The sequence below is a fragment of the Rhipicephalus microplus genome, chromosome 1 (assembly GCF_043290135.1).
Source record: "Rhipicephalus microplus isolate Deutch F79 chromosome 1, USDA_Rmic, whole genome shotgun sequence".
Classification (NCBI taxonomy): domain Eukaryota; kingdom Metazoa; phylum Arthropoda; class Arachnida; order Ixodida; family Ixodidae; genus Rhipicephalus; species Rhipicephalus microplus.
The window spans coordinates 128,988,788-129,005,052 of NC_134700.1; the positions used below are offsets into that span (position 1 = coordinate 128,988,788).

Genomic DNA, 16,265 nt, shown 5'->3' on the forward strand with positions numbered 1-16,265 from the left:
CTGGATAAAGGCCGTCAAGCTGGGTATCGCTTTGACGGAGGAAGTCAACGCCGTGAAGTCTACGGATGACCTGGTAAACCAATGTCACGAAGCTTTTCTGAAGGTGCTTGGTGCCTCCAAAAAAGCGCGTTTCATGGCGTTGCAGCTACTATAGTCGTACAAAAGGACGCGAAGTCACGTTTTGTAAAGGCAAGTCCAATACCATTTGCTTTGCGTGATCAGATTTTCGAAAAACTACCAAGTGTGTAATGAAGAGGCGTTATCAAACTGATGAAAACTTCTGAGTGGGCTGCGCCGATCGTTCCTGTATTGAAGCACGACGGCCGGGTTCGGGTCTGCGGCAATCTTAAAACTACCATAATCTCTGTGACAGTCGTCCAGCCCTAACCCATTTCCCGTATTGGGAAACTTTTTGCGCGGCTTATAGGGGGGGGGGGGGCACAAGCTTCACAAAGTTTCACTTGCACGACGCCTACCAGCAGGTCGCGCTCGTTGAAGAGTGCCAAGGGCTAGTTACCATTAACACTCCGAAGGGGTTATACCAATCCATAAGGCTGCCGTTCAGTGTTTCATCACCTTCGGCTATATTTCAACAAGAAATGGTAAATCTATTGCACGACCTTGACCGTGTCGTAGTGTACTTTGAATATGTTTTGTTCACAGGACCAAGTAATAAAGATCATAGGGAAAAGTTGGACTGAATGTTCGATCACCTGAAGGTCGCGGAACTACGACTGAAGTTATTCACGTGCGAATTCTTGAAACTAGAAGTCCAAAACTTAGTACATATTGGTAGTGCACTGTACTACGTCTAACCTCGGCTAAAACTAAATCAGTGCTGGAAGACCTCGCACCGCGAATGGCCGAGAAACTTCAGAGTTTCCTCGGGTTATTTAATTTTTACAGAAGCTTTTTGTCAAACCTTTCTACCGTGCTATGGCCGCTCACTTGCTTGTTGGCGTCGGGAACGCTATGAAGCTAGAAAAAAGCAGGCATTTCGCACCAACAACGAGCCACTGGGCTCTGCTGCTAAATTGGCATACTTTGACCCGGGAAAGCCAACTGGGCTTGCCATTTGATGCGTCCCTTTCAGTATTGGAACAGCTTTGGCACAACGGAGGGTCATCTGGAAAGCAGCGCTCCATTGGTCTTGCCTCTCGCAGCCTGGCAACCGTGGATAGAAACTGCAGTCAATGAGATAAGGAAGCATTCATCCTTGTTTTCGCTGTTAGAAATCTCTGGCGGTACTCATGAGGCCGGCATTTTGAGGTCATGACAGATAAAAAACTGCTGCTTGATCTGCTCGCAGAAGACAAACTACTTCCCGAATCCTTCTCTTCTAGAGTGCTAAAGTGGGCTTCCCTGTTGTCGGGGAACAGCTACAACGTGAAGTAAAGGCCGGTTTCACAAATTGTACATGTCGGTTGGTTAAGCCGGCTACCTCAGCCAATGGCCGATTTTGTTGTTGACTGCCCTGCCGAAGTGTAAATACTGGAAGCAGTATACTTCGAGGTGCTGTCGTCAAATGCGGTTGTGGCAGCCACCTCAAGAGAGCCGGTGCTGTTGGATGTTAAAGCAGCGTTGTGGTCAGGCTGCCAGGTAAACCTAGGGTAAGAGGGAAGACCCTACCAGACGCGCTTTTATGAAATCAGTCTGCAAAAGATCTGTCTTTTGTGGGGCAATATAGTCATTGTTCCGAAATCCTCATGAATGGAAGTCCTCCCGTTGCTGCATGAAGATCATTCAGAACTACTCAAAATGAAAAAAGTTGCACGTAGCCATGTGTGGTGGCCTAGCTTGAATAACGACATAACGTTAACCATTCAAGGGCACCGCATTTACCAGGAACATCAAAGTGTGCCATGATCAGTGCCTCTTATGCCCTGGCCGTTCCTAAAGAAGCCATACGCGCGAGGGAAGGACCAAAAGTAAGGTTGGCCGGTAAGATTAAAAAGCATGCATTTACACCGTGGCAGCAAGAAGCCCAAGACGGGGTTGTTTGGTAAATCATGGGACAGGCTTTCGGCAGGCAATGGGCCTCCTCAGGCTGATAATGATAATACTGTATGATAATTTAGCAAGACACCTTTATTGCAAGATAATCAACGAAATTTAGGTTGGTCTAAACTTTTCTAAGAAGCGTCACGATTACTGCTGGATATACGGGGCCGCGGTGGTTACGAGTAAAGCCCCTATAACTTCGGAAAATAGCGAAAATCTCCTCCACCGCTCGCCTTTCTCCTCAATGTTCTCTCTTTTGCACTCGCACTTTGAACGTGGCGCCACCTGCCTTGTTCTTGCGTAGAAGATGTTTCACGAAGAGAGAGCTTGCTCGGCCGGCATTGCGCTGATAGCATTCCCGTCAGCACTCTAAGTCACGATTAAATTATCTTAGCTAGTGTAACGTTAGCTCATATCAGTTCTGTTTAGTGCCATGCGCAACGCGTACTTGTGATCAGGCCTTGATTGAGTCGCTCGTCGTCGCAGTGACCGATGTTAACTTTGTACACACCACCCCTTAGCATGTATGTTCGTAAACGTACAAATTGGCAGATTCCACGTACAGTGGGAAACGATGATATGCGAAGCACGAATAAGGAATGTTGATATGTCACTTTGAAATCAGCCCAACGTTAAGAGGCAGACGTAAATTGTGCTCTACATGACTTCAATGAGATGATTATCTTGTTTGAACATGTCATTTAGCTTCGTCATCTATGCAAATCGCCTGATCCCAAATTTGGTATATACCGAGCTAGAGAAAGGGCAGGGAGCGTGCTATGAGTGGAGCATGTTGTATAGTTGTGGCATGAAACCCATTTCATGATTATCTTGTTCGCGTCAATCACATACCTTCGTCGTCTATTCACATCCCGTTATAAAGTAATCGAAATTTCTGAAGCTAGCGACATGACGGTAAGCGCATAATGACCGGCGCAACATACTCTTAAGCAATGTTGACGCGCGCACACGCTCAGAGCAGCGACGCCATGCTAGCAAAACGTGACCACTATATAGTCTGACGCCAGGCGCTACCAGCGTCCATCGGCGCGGCCCGGTGGCAACAGGCTCGAAGTGCGACATGCTGCATTTCACGCCGACGACGTTACACAGACAGCACCGCGTCTACCTCTCTTCTTGACGGAGGGACGCCGGGCGCGCTCAAAAGCCCATGCGTCAAAACAACGCAGCGAGGCGCGCGCCAGCGAGTATATGTCAGGAAGAATGGCACCTGGGCGTGGCATCGCCGGTGCGCACGCGCACCGGGTCACGTCGAAGTGTATTGGTGCCAGATTATGGCATGTAGTCATGCTCTTGCATGACACGCATCTCATGATTATCATGTTTGGACGTGTGCTTTACTTATGTCATCCAGTCGCGTAACGTAATACTCAATTTGGCACATGTGAAGCTAGTGAAACGGTCATGAGTGCATTATCAGCGTAGCATGGAACCACGTTCTTACATCACATGCACCTGATAATTATCATGTTTGCACCAGTCGCACACGTTCGTCATCCATTAACGTCCCGCAATACCAAATTTGGTATATGTGAAGCTACTGAAACGGCCGCGGCCGCATCATAAGCGTGGCATGTAGTCATGATTTTACATCACACACTTCTCATTATGGTCATGTTTGCACCAGTCACATACCTTCGTCATCCAATCACGTCCCGTAATATCAAGTTTGGTAAATGCGAAGCAAGCGAAACGGCCATGAGCGCATCAAGAGTGTGGCATGTCATCATGTTGGTACATGACACGCATGTCATGATATTCATATTAGGGTCTGTCGCTTGTGTTCGCCATGCAGTCATACCATATCATACCAGTTTCGTAACACGCAATGTGAACAAAACCATTGCAAGAGCAGCATGACCACGAAATATAAATTATGATATATATTACACACATGTCATGACTTTCATGTATACAATTCACTTATGCTTGTATTTCAGTATTGTACCAATATCAAAACGCTCAGAACAGCTAAACGTCGTAGGCAGATAGATAGATAGATAGATAGATAGATAGATAGATAGATAGATAGATAGATAGATAGATAGATAGATAGATAGATAGATATAGATAGATAGATAGATAGATAGATAGATAGATAGATAGATAGATAGATAGATAGATAGATAGATAGATAGATAGATAATGCTTGAAGTCTCCTCAATTCACTATGAAATGGTTCGCATTCAAAAAACGTGATCGTCAGTGAGAAACCCCGTTTTTCGTGAGCTCGTCGTTTAGCGCGTCTTCGGATAAGCTTTGCATTATAAATAACATCGCTCAGATGTTCATGTGCGGTTGCTATGACTAACCTTTTTGTTAGCTGGCTCGATAGCGCCCGCAAGGGCAGTGAAACTGCATGGGTTCCGCAAGCTTCACCATGCATAGGGTACATAATATGTGCAGAGAGCATTCACAGTGACTATCATGCAGTGCAAGCAATACCTCACGTTAACGCTATCGACGCGAGGCGGTGATATCGCCGACTGCATACTTCAGCATTTAGTAAGGCTTCATAATGCATCAAAAAAACGCCCAATGTAAGTGTTCGAACAGCTGTTATTGTTCCTTGAAGTGGCTGAAGGCGCAGCAATCATATTTCAATGTGCGCCTTGGGGACCTATCTCACATACGGAATAAATCGCCTAAAGAATGAGCTAGTGTATGAATGAAGTAGCGTGCCACCATACGCGATTACATCGCGAGAGCTCCCCTCGCGGATATAAACTTTCACAAAAAATAGCAAATAAACTATCATGTGAAATGACACGTATGTGTGAGGTTCCTAAACCACGCACTCAATGACCCGAAAGAATGCACGCATTGCATAGCTGCCCTCGCATCGCGAGGCCCCCGACTTATCAGTCAACTTGAAAGAGCCAAAGAAAGCAAGTTGCCTTGAAATATCTAAATGTGAGTTGCTGCAATCTAAATGTGAGTTGCAATCTAAAAGCAATCTAAATGTCAGTTGCTGCAGTCCAGTTTTGTTTATTCAAAACAGAAACGCGAAATCTCAGAAGTTTGGCAATCACAATTTCGAGCGTCTTTGCGCGTACATTCTAAGCGCAAATTATGCAGCCTATGTGGGAGGGGCCCAGCTCTTGAGGACTAGCCAAGGCTCGTGGAGCGGGCGCTAATTTCAGCACAATCCAACGGAGTTCTAGAATAGGGACCCGCCCAGTCCTCTTTTTATCTACATTTTCAGCAATAAATGTTTTATTCATTCATTAATTCATTCATAAGCACACAATCCAGCACCACGCACTCAAACCAGTCGGCACCCAGCGACAAGCATAATACGTAAGCATAAATTACTGACAAAAAAACTGCCCCCGCAGAAGCTTTCATGAAACCTTACTGAGAGATTGCAACGTCCTGCACAATTAACTGTCACTTGTTTATGGTGTTTGAGTAGGAATTGAACTGATCAAACATCTAAGCACACTTACATAGAGAGGTGCGCAACTTACTTCGTAAAGTGGACTTGAATATGTCGGCCTGAAGTTCTCACTTGCTCTTGTATGTAACCATGTCTTTTATTGCAACACGTTGTGCTTGACGGGCGGTATCGTAAAAAGCTTTCGGCCGTCACTAGGATTGCTTCGGCAACAGAGGGTGCAATAACTACCGAAGGCAACGAACGACGACGCCATTCTTGGATGAAAAGCATTTCACAGAACGGCGTGTACAGAAGGACAAGCCCGTATCTGTCAAAACAGAAGCGCTGTGCCCAAAGGAGTACGCACCTCTAGAGCAAAGGTAGCAGTCACAAGCGACTGTAAACAAACGAACACTGCGAGCGGTCCCACATGCTGGCATCTGGCCGATACCGACGCGGCGCAGGCTTCGGAGTAGGGGGAGGAGGGGTAAAGAGAGGAGGCGGTGAATAACCACGTATGTCACGACATTGCGAATTTTAGGAGCTATAGTTACGAGTGATCTAGAAGCGTACGTGGCTTAGCAGTTACGTAAGTACAAAGACCAAAGAAGCTTCTTTGGTAAGTAATGTCAAAATGTTGAAGCTTTACTAGCTGCTGGTTGAAGTAAAGAGATGGCACGAAGGCCGTTAATTTTGCTCGTAACAAGTAAATACATGCACTGCCAGTGGCTAACTTTAGCCCCTGAGAGTGTGCTGGCCATACGAATACGTAGCGGGATAACTTCCCCTATGGAAATCGGTAGTGTGGTTGTACCACTTGAGATATGTCACCAAGAAACTATTGATCAACCGTAGTAATGTGCTTTGCATGCTTTTGCAGTTCTTAACGCATCTGAGTACATCAAGTTGATGGGACGTTGATTCTTAACGAGATAAAAATATCAAGATGTCTTTCCTTGATTGATTGATATGTGGGGTTTAACTTCGCAAAGCCACCATATGGTTATAAGAGATGCCATAGTGAAGGGCTCCGGAAATTGCGACCACCTGGTGTTTTTTTACGTGCATTCAAATCTGGGCACAAATGCCTACAGCATTTCCGCCTCCGTCGGAAATGCAGGCGCCACAGCCGAGTGGCGAAGATGTCTTTCCGACGTTGAGGAATTGTAAAAATGAAATTGACCTACCCAGCCACTTCTGGAGAAGCAATGGAGCCAGTTGTTTTTTTTTTCCTTCCGAGGAATTAAAGAGAATGAAACTGCGGTCAGTTATCCTTGCTCGGATTGGAATTACAATGAAATGGAGGCGCCGATTCCGCAACACAGCTTGAGACATCAGACATCGGGAATGCACCGCGAAAACGAACAAAACGAGCAAATACAGGTTAAATAGAGACAGAAGAGGAAAACAAAATACTTTATTTACAAAATATATGAGGCGTTGGTCAACACATGCCCGCATAAGTTTACGGGCAAGGTAAGCTCAAACGTATACAGGTTACAGCACGAAACATAATAGCTAACGACGCGTGCTGCTAAAGCAGCAACTTACGTCCTAAATACTATATTATAAAAGCCAGGCCTTGTGTATGCCCATTTTTATTACACGATTGTCTTCTAACACATTCATCTGTGCACAAACGTATTCGCAAAAACAAAATAAACTTGGCCATTTGCTAACGAAAGTATTTTTTGTGGCGCGACTCTTTGAGACAATATAGTTCACAATACCGACTAGCCACATATCAACTTAAAAAGACATTGTATTGTTTTCTGCAATGTTTTGGTATTCTAATTTTCGCAGTGCACTATGTCTTTAATTTTATTTTTGTCAGTCTTTCCAATTTTTCATTGAACATAATTTGAACACTTCGGCGCAGTACTTAAGGTTCTCTTTCTCAAAGTCTGTCAGTCCATCTTGAATGACGAAATTTCCACACAGTTTGATACCTCGGTCGATTAAGCTCTGTCCGATGTCTGTGATGTCATCACCGACGACCTTCATGTACGCGCCAAAGAGATTCATGTCCTCGAAGGCTGTCCTTTTTTGGCTTTGAAGAAGGATACTTTCGATGGCATCGCGTGCCTGCTGCATAGTGCCTGGTTGAAAAGGATCGAGGTTCTTCACAGCGCCCAGAGCTTGAGAGATGATGTCTTTATACTTTGCACATTGCACCTGCGGAGATGATCCAAACATGGTAGTTGCGTTCTGGTCGTTAGTGATTGATTCCGGCGTTGTCGGAAACTATACCCTCAAGTATTATTGCAATGGCATCATAAAAATATTTCAGCACAAAATATTCAGAGTAGGCCAGTGACTTCAAACCACGAAATTACTGCACATTATAATTGGTAAAAAGAACGCTCAATATGAGCATGCGCCCTCCACTTACACTCTAAAATAAGACGAACCATGCGATTCGGGGCTGCACGCAGAAGTGTTTTTCGAGGTGGGAGGAGGGGACCTATTCAAAATTTGAAGCGGGGGCCGCACAGGTAAATAATCATCTTGCGCTTGTGTATGGAGAAATATATTGGGCGGGAGTGGGGGGGCAAAAGACTGGAATGACACCCTCTGATTGCACCCCTGAATTGCAAATGTTTGTAACCAGCGAACATGGAACATTGTTAAAATATATATAGTTTAAGTGATGTTGCTCGTTGTCTTATTATGCGGCACAAGTTAATAACTCAGTAATACTTTATTTAGTTGTACTTCGTACGTATTTCTGACAGTTTCACCACAAACACACAAGGCATTTAATATCAAAACACATGACACAAAGAGGCGCTCACTATAACAAACGTTATTCCTTCATGCTTTATTGAATATATACGCCTATGGAAGCCTTACGTCACATGCACACACAACAGTAGTTCTAAAGAAAGCCAAACAATGCTGAAGTCTGTGTACTAAAAGCGCAAACACAAAAGTTCGTATTTAGATGAATGCATATACAAAGATGCATTGCTGATACAAAGCTGAGCTCCGCTTCGCCTACTCACTTTCTCTTTTGCCTACGATCGAGGTACCTTCAAATTGTGCTTCACAATTTTCGGATGAATTATATGATTTACAAGATGAGCTCTTTTACAAGCGCTCTACAATATGGTCCCACTAATATTTGGTGCGGCTTCTAACAACTATCTAGGTGGTCCCAGGAGAACCAAATTACTGGCATTAATGCGGCAGCCACGCTGTTGACAAACTCCCTCTACCTATTGCTTAGAAACGAAAGCCAACGATGATTTTTAGCTCCGATTAAGTGCAAATGGAGAAGTTGTAACTGAATAACCTGTCTTGATTATTAAGCCTTTTTATTCTATGCAGAGTGGTGAGCTGTTTTGAGGCTTTATCTCTAAACTAAATGCCAATTTCAAGATTCGCGGACATTAGCATGACTAAGACGATGTCACTACTTTTGTCACCACCATGTGCATTTTTCCTCCACTTGTCTCACTTTTCATGCTCAGGGATCGTTGCGCATAACAAAATATCTGGGTGATCACAAGTTTGAAATATTAGTTTTGTATTTTGTACAAAACTGCTTTTTTTAATACCACTGATCCACGCTACATTTTCTGAGGGAATGCAAAATTGTAAAGCTATTCTTCCATGTGATTCAAGCTATACTACCACACGAAGGTTCCTCTGTGTAGTGCTATTTTTTGGTACACACCGTTTGATCTCGGTTGCTCTATCCTAAATTCATCCTGACCATATCGTTGCATGCATTACGCGGAGGATATCACCGACCTGACCATAAGTGCTTTATGAAAAACAGAAAAGAACGAGGCAGGACATTGGGAACTGTAAGTATAACTTTGCATTAACACATTCCTTAGATGAGTGGGGTAGTTTCAATGTCTTGCAATGAACAGAAAAGAAAGCCCCCCCCCCCCCTTAAATTGTAAACCTTTAGGAGCACATATCATTTAGCCGTCAGGTTTCTTCGACCTGCCTTGCAATATTGGAACATTCAACTTAGTATTGCTGCCGCATGCGGTATTCTATGCACGATGATAAAGTCGGCAGGAATTCTCAACCGTTTTTTGGCAACTCTTGTCTGATTTCCGCTGCTATTTTTTTGCAGGTTCAGATTAAAATGCAAAGCCTACTTCGTAAGCTCTTGCAATTTCAATGATCTTTTTAAGGTGATAAAGAGTGCGTGTGAAAATATTTGAGGTCAGCGCTGCATATATCAATCTGGTTGTGGCACTTTGATGCGAGCCATTCGCAAGCGGGACGTCTAGAGCCAAATAAAGACAGGTAAATAAACATTATGTATAACAAGTAGCGGCACAGAAACCTCACCGGACACTGCATCGAGAATTCGATGTTTACTTCTAGCTGAAACACCCAAATTCAATTAGAAGCCAGCCCCTGCAAAGGGACTTTGCATGATATCCATGCTTTAATTGCGACCAGAACCTCACCTCGTCGTCAACGTTCGACTGGCTTCGAAGGACTGTCATCATTCTTCGGCTGAATTCCTTCAGGACTTGACCAAGCTTTTGCGCTTCCTCACCCATATTGAAATTTAGGTCAGTGAAGTTTGCCATAGGCGTTTGCCCGTAAGCATGTCCTGTGTTAATGAAAATAGGAAGGTTATTTCTACAGATATAACATTTTACGATTTAACCTATCTTTGCATGAATCATGATATATTTGAACACAACACTTGTTTCAAAGTTTGGGTGCTGTAGGTCACCGATAAAAGCAAACATTGAACACTTCAGACAGGAGATATCCGGCAACAACAAAAAGCTCTCATACTTAGCCTTGCATTATAATGCGGCAGAGAGTTCTAACTCACCTAATGTGAGGACGAGCATCGTGCTCCAAAGGTACTGACTATTCATCGCACCTAAATGATGGAAAAAATAGAGTAGAGGATGTGTGTTAGTATCGAGATGTGTGCTGGTATTCGGATGCGGCGCGTCCAGATGCGGTTACATAGCTCCGAAATGGCAAACCTGTCGTAGCCACAGTGTCACTTACAGAGAAAAAACTGTGCGCAAAATATCTTCAAAATGAAATCGTTTAGCAGACTCACAGATGTTCATTTCTCAGCACCCTCAGTAATGGAGTACTGCTACTGATTACTACAACTTGTCATTCATGTGCGCTACTAGACTACTAAGTAGGTCGTGCGTTTGAGCGGTTTGCGGCACACTTTCAAATAGGCGCAGGAGAAAGGGTAGCTAAATTTCTCACAGGAGAAAGGGCAGCTAATTTTTGCCCAATTTATGTATGAATATTTTTAAGTTGCCTTTGCCCAATTCACTTCGTGCCCATACATCATAGAAGATAGGTTTACGGATTCATCTCGTTAGATGTCAACAAGAAACAAGAAGCTTTTAGAACAATTGCTTTTTTTTGCTTGAATGCATACTTACTGTTTGCTCTAAGAAAATCCTGTATCATTTCTTATTTTTCTCCTCCAAATGCACTTTTATAATGTATAAGTGAGTTCTCGTCGCTGTTCCCGGTTCTTTCTGCACATATAAACGCTATCTCTGCTCGAGTCCGCCAGAGTGTACTATCGGATGAGGTGAAACAGCTGACTGTATATAACATGCGTTCCCCTTTGAACTACATGGTAACAGAAATGCCTAACTGTTCACATGAAATATTACGTACATGCATACAGTTTTGCGCTGTCGAGGAGTCTCCACTGTTATTGCACAACTGCAATACAGATTCAATGAAATACTTGCATAAGAAATTAATTTACGGTACCTCTACAAATGCCAGGAACTGCACTATGGCTGTCGCTTTGAGTAATAGAACCACTTTCAGGAAGTGCTCGAACTTCAGCCAGCTGGGGCGCAAAGAGTAGCTCGGTGGAAGAGCTTTTATAGCACATATGTTTTATCTATGAACTGATAGCTGCGCAACGTATAAGATGCATGGTAGCTTCTCGCGCCAGTATGTGAAAATTCACAGTAGGTCATAGAGGTAAGGGAACTTTGTGATATGGCGTGTATTGATGTGAGCGCAAGGGATGAAGCAGGTGCACCAACACTCACTGAATAAGCAAACAAGGGCCTTGTATATGAGTTGACAACCTTTATCTAGTTCGTGGCGCCCTGAACAAACACCGCTTCCAGCATACCGACCGATGAGTACGAAATGGCGTAACACATACACTTCTGCATGTACGCAAGCATGAGCGTTAGGAGACCATATAATGCGTTTGGAAGGATGGGGTGTTTAGTTGAATGAGGCTCCAGGAATGTCCCGAGATACACTGTTTCGAGAACATCAAGCCAGGTTGATCTCCAATATTTCCAGTGATGTTGAACGAAAAAAAAATCAAGCGCATCATAAGGACAGAAACACATAAGAGATGTGGCAATAAAGGTAGACAAAGGCAATGTTTTCTACTGTTTGTTCATTATTAATGTTTAAATAAAGATTTTTAACATGCCATGGTTCACATGCCCTCATTATGATTTTGTTTCCCTTATAGTTTCCGATATTTCTCTTAGTATGTACAATTTAGGATTTCGTTGAAGGCTTGTCAACGTAAGTACGTTTGCAGTATGGTTTAATGAGCTGCGGAAGCTTTACAACGTAACCTTTTCTTAATGCATATCAATGCATTTCTCCGCATAAGCAAAAAAATTGAAGCAGCTTTATTTAATCAACGAGGTGATGGCTGGTTACATCACACTGATAGGCATTTTCTATTTTGGTGCAAACAAGGCCATTCATAATTTCATCCTTCACTCTCGACCAAATGTTTTATACGAAGTCGGTCCTCCTTTCTCTTTTCCTCTCCTTCTTCAATCCTTTCTTTAAAATCGAGTCTGATGGAATCCCGTCTGGTCGGGGACAAACATGGTGCCAAATATTAAACGCGCTGAGCAGCGGGGGAACAAGGCTCCCGTACGGGGAGCCGAAACATCTTTTTAATTTTTCTGTATTTTACTTTGGTCAGCGTTTTTAGTATTTGACGCTATCTTTTTTTGTTTTGTTTCCATCCGTTCTCTCTTTCTTCTTTTTCTACGATTTTTCCTTCTTCCTTCTGTTTCTTTCCTCTCTCTTAATTTATTTCTCTCATTCTTTCTTTAGCCATGGCACATATGCTTGTGTCCGCAGACCTAGTTTTTATAGGGACCAGTGGTGAGCAGTGGAGCTTGGCCCATTGCTGTAGCGCAAACCTGTGAGCTAGCGTGAACGCTTCCCGGAAAATAACCTCGGCCCTTAACAACACTTCTCTCAAAATAACGTCTTGTTTCATACATTCGCTTAAGACTACTGGAAGCCTAAATGCGTTTTTTGTCTTATTTTGTCCTGATGGCAAGTATGTGGACACTCTACGCACATTTTTGCCGTTGGTGCCACCATCATGTTTTATATAGTGTCCAAGTGATAAGATTCCCCAGTGCATTGAAGTTCTTGTGTAGTGAAAGAGTGAGAGTGTCGTCAGTGGGTGCGGCTGAACCACAGGTGAAGAACGCCGGCCGACTTTGCCGCGCAGCAGCACACGAAGGGGGGCGAAATCGTGTTCCTCGCCCGGGTAGCAACTTTCATGGAAGTACCGCTGTGGCATGCACGTCTCCTCGATGGAGTCATTTGCTCATGTGCTCATACCGCATGCTAAGCCTTCAAGCAATAGACCGCACGAAGGGAGCTATGCTCGCTGCAGCGGCCATGTTTCTTTTGACCAGGTCACTACGAAATGAGCAGATGACCTTGCTTTGTGCAGCATTCGAATTGGTTTCTATTGTACTACTTTTATTGCGTCGCGTGTTCAGAGCAGCTAACAATTTTTGAATCTTTTTTGAATATTTTTTATCACTAAATGTGTTGCACCTAACATGGTGTTTCACTGCCTCCTACTTCAAAGAAAGACGCCACACGATGGCGTCTATAGTGATATTATAATATGCTAACAACATCAGGCAAGCCGTCCCGTTTAGGTACCTTCACTTGTGACGTCGTGAGGTGACGTCTTCTGGCGTTTTGAGAAGGTCATGTGGGTTTGAGATCAAGTATTTTGGTATGTCTCGCCCAATCTCATGCCTGGGAGCACCAACTTGAGGCCTTCACGCAAAAACATGTTCTTGCCTTTAGGAAAATATTCTTCGGAGAAAGTCGCATCTTTTAACAAGCTCTGCAACTGAAGAAGATTAGTGTGTTAGCTCAGTAAATTGGATCGCTATGTAGTTACCTGAGAAGCTGCATTTCTTTGTATTTTTTGCCACTGCACCTAATTGTGGGTCTTAGTTTTGCTGCGAAGTACTGTGCAAGTGGGTACACTCCCTGGCTTATTCACTACCGGGTGCCTTCCGCGTCCAACCTAACACTTGCCACGATTTCTGCATTCGAATTGGGGGAAGCTTCTTTAAGAATGTGCTCAAATAAAACACATACCCTCATATGAAATACAACATTACGTTAGCATGCCTGGGCTTTTATGTGTATTTTCTCCTCACTTCATGTCAGAATTTTCAGCTAGCATACTTATAAATGTATTGAATCTTCCTACACCTCACAAACTACCACCTTCCTAAAAATTGTGATGGTACATTAGGTTTCAGATCACTAGTAATCAAGAAATCTGGCTTTTCTGTTAGTCCTCTCCACGGCGTCAGAACCAGGCTTCTGACTGACGTCCCTCATTATGATATAAAGCTTTTGAGATGTTATACCCAGATATTGTTCACATGTTATCATTTCTGGCCTACCGCTAATACTAAGAACATAGGACATAGCTCGGCACTTGTTGCAGTGTAGTATTCGTATACTTTTCCAACGCCGCGCCGGCCAAACTTATGTTGATGTTGCTTTTTTAGGGGTGAAGCCCCTTATAGCGGCACCCGTTCGTCCCTCGTAGCCGTTTTTGATGTAACAAGTATATCATTTTGACATCCAAGGTGGTACCGGTAAGAGATTTCTTCTGTGCGTTGTTGAACAATAAAACCTAGTGCTTAATGTACATGCCAAAGGCTGTTAATGGGAAAGGAGAGACAGAAGCAATCGGCTTTTAGTTAACGCGCACGCTGCGATCCCCATTAGCAGCCATTAGCATGTACATTGAGCACTATCTGACAAGCAAGGGTTGCTACGTTATACTCGCTGGGTGTAACCTCCATGGTTTTAGAAAGGTTTAGCGAGCGTTGGGCCGCAGTGCCATAAATACAGTGAACTAGTATATACCATGAAGTCGATGTGGTTAAAGGTAGGAAGTAGACCCGAAGCGCAAGTCGTAAAAAAGTGTGCGTGTGCCACTTCTCGTTTAGTCCGTGGAATGTCCGCTGGATTGCGGCGCCTCTATATGGGGAATATATTATAAAAAGATGCGAGATGGTGGTACTTGGAGTGTTGAATAGATGGACGAACGAACACAGACAGATGCATGGATGGACGCATGATTGGACGCCGGGGCGGATGCATGGACGAACGCAGGGACGGACGCACGAACAGACGCACGCAAGGACGGACGGATGTACGCATGGACAGTCACACAGACAAACGCATGGGTGGACGGAAGCAAGAACGAACGGACGTATGAATGCTTCGCCCCACTCTCCATCATACACTCCGTGGATATGCTGCCATTTTTTTTATCAGAGTTTTCTTGTGATGGGTGGAGTCTGTGGTTTTCTACCACAACCTAGATTACACAGCCACATCTTTTCTATGACAAGTACTCTAAATAGTGCTCTCATCAACGAAAACCTCCCTTCCTATTTACCTATAAAACATATATAGCCATAAATGTAAGCGAAATTAATAGTTTTTCTTAAATACCTAAACCATAGAAGCACGGACATTTTGTTGTTAAGTAAAATAGCGGTGTATTCCAAATAACTTATTTTTTCAATTTTATTCTCAAGTGCAGATTTTGTCTAGCCTTGCCCATGCATTGAAAAATGGGTGATAACGTCGTCAAAGTACGGTGCCAACTCTGTGAACGTGTACATTTGTTGTTCTCAGAAATAACAAGATAATGTGGCGTGAAGTGCTTTCTTATCATCTTTGCGCACGTTAGAAAAATTACAGAGAAATATAGGGTACAGTACTCAGATAATGCCCTTGTGTCGGTTCGGACGCCCAATTAAAGCCGCGAGAGCTGCTCATGTACAAACTATATCTCAAGAAACAAGTCTGTGCTCGGTGTGTCTCCGCTATGCGCGTCCTTGTTTCATGTGCTGTAGAACGTTCACATTCTTCTCTAACATTTCGCCCAAGGCTCAACCTTGGAAAAGAAATCACCGCCATTCACACAAAGCGAACGAAGTTAGGGTAGCTTGCTCAAAGGTGCATGGGGCGCTTCTTGAAGGGCCGATTTCTGTCAGAAGGCTCGCTAAGAAGCCGGTGCGTGATGAGGACGTCCAAGGCAGTGTCCTGGCCGGCACTGCACACCTTTGTCCATCTCTATCAGCACGTTAAGCACCTGCCCCTTTAATCACATTCACATTTCGAGAGGTGATGCGAAAACCAAAACACCCGAGCTGCCGGAAGACCATGACCGCGTGCAACAAATTTGTTCTCATTCGTTCTGAGCCATCCCGTCACCGCTGGCGTTGCTGCGTTGACAATTAATTCAACTGTGCCTGCTTTGCCCCGCCGCGGTGGTCTAGTGGCTAAGGTACTCGGCTGCAGACCCGCAAGTCGCGGGTTCGAATTCTGGCTGCGGCGGCTGCATTTCTGACGGAGGTGGAAATGTTGTAGGCCCGTGTGCTCAGATTTGGGTGCACGCTAAAGAACCCCAGGTGGTCGAAATTTCCGGAGCCCTCCATTACGGCGTCTCTCATATTCATATGGTGGTTTTGGGACGTTAAACCTCACATATCAATCAAATCAACTTTGCCTGCTTTCTGAGTACTAAAATTTATACCGAATCCTC

At 44.0% G+C, this 16,265-nt stretch overlaps 1 protein-coding gene across 1 annotated transcript; it reads right to left on the reverse strand.

Moving 5' to 3' along the window:
• Positions 1 to 6,802: 6,802 nt before the first annotated feature.
• LOC119178249 (uncharacterized) lies at positions 6,803 to 11,232 on the reverse strand. The gene is made up of 4 exons (XM_075887354.1): positions 11,144 to 11,232; positions 10,218 to 10,268; positions 9,838 to 9,986; positions 6,803 to 7,576 (listed from the first exon to the last, which is right to left on the reverse strand). Exons 2-4 carry the CDS (start codon positions 10,261 to 10,263, stop codon positions 7,232 to 7,234), a joined length of 540 nt encoding a protein of 179 aa, XP_075743469.1. The 5' UTR covers positions 10,264 to 10,268; positions 11,144 to 11,232; the 3' UTR covers positions 6,803 to 7,231.
• Positions 11,233 to 16,265: the final 5,033 nt, after the last annotated feature.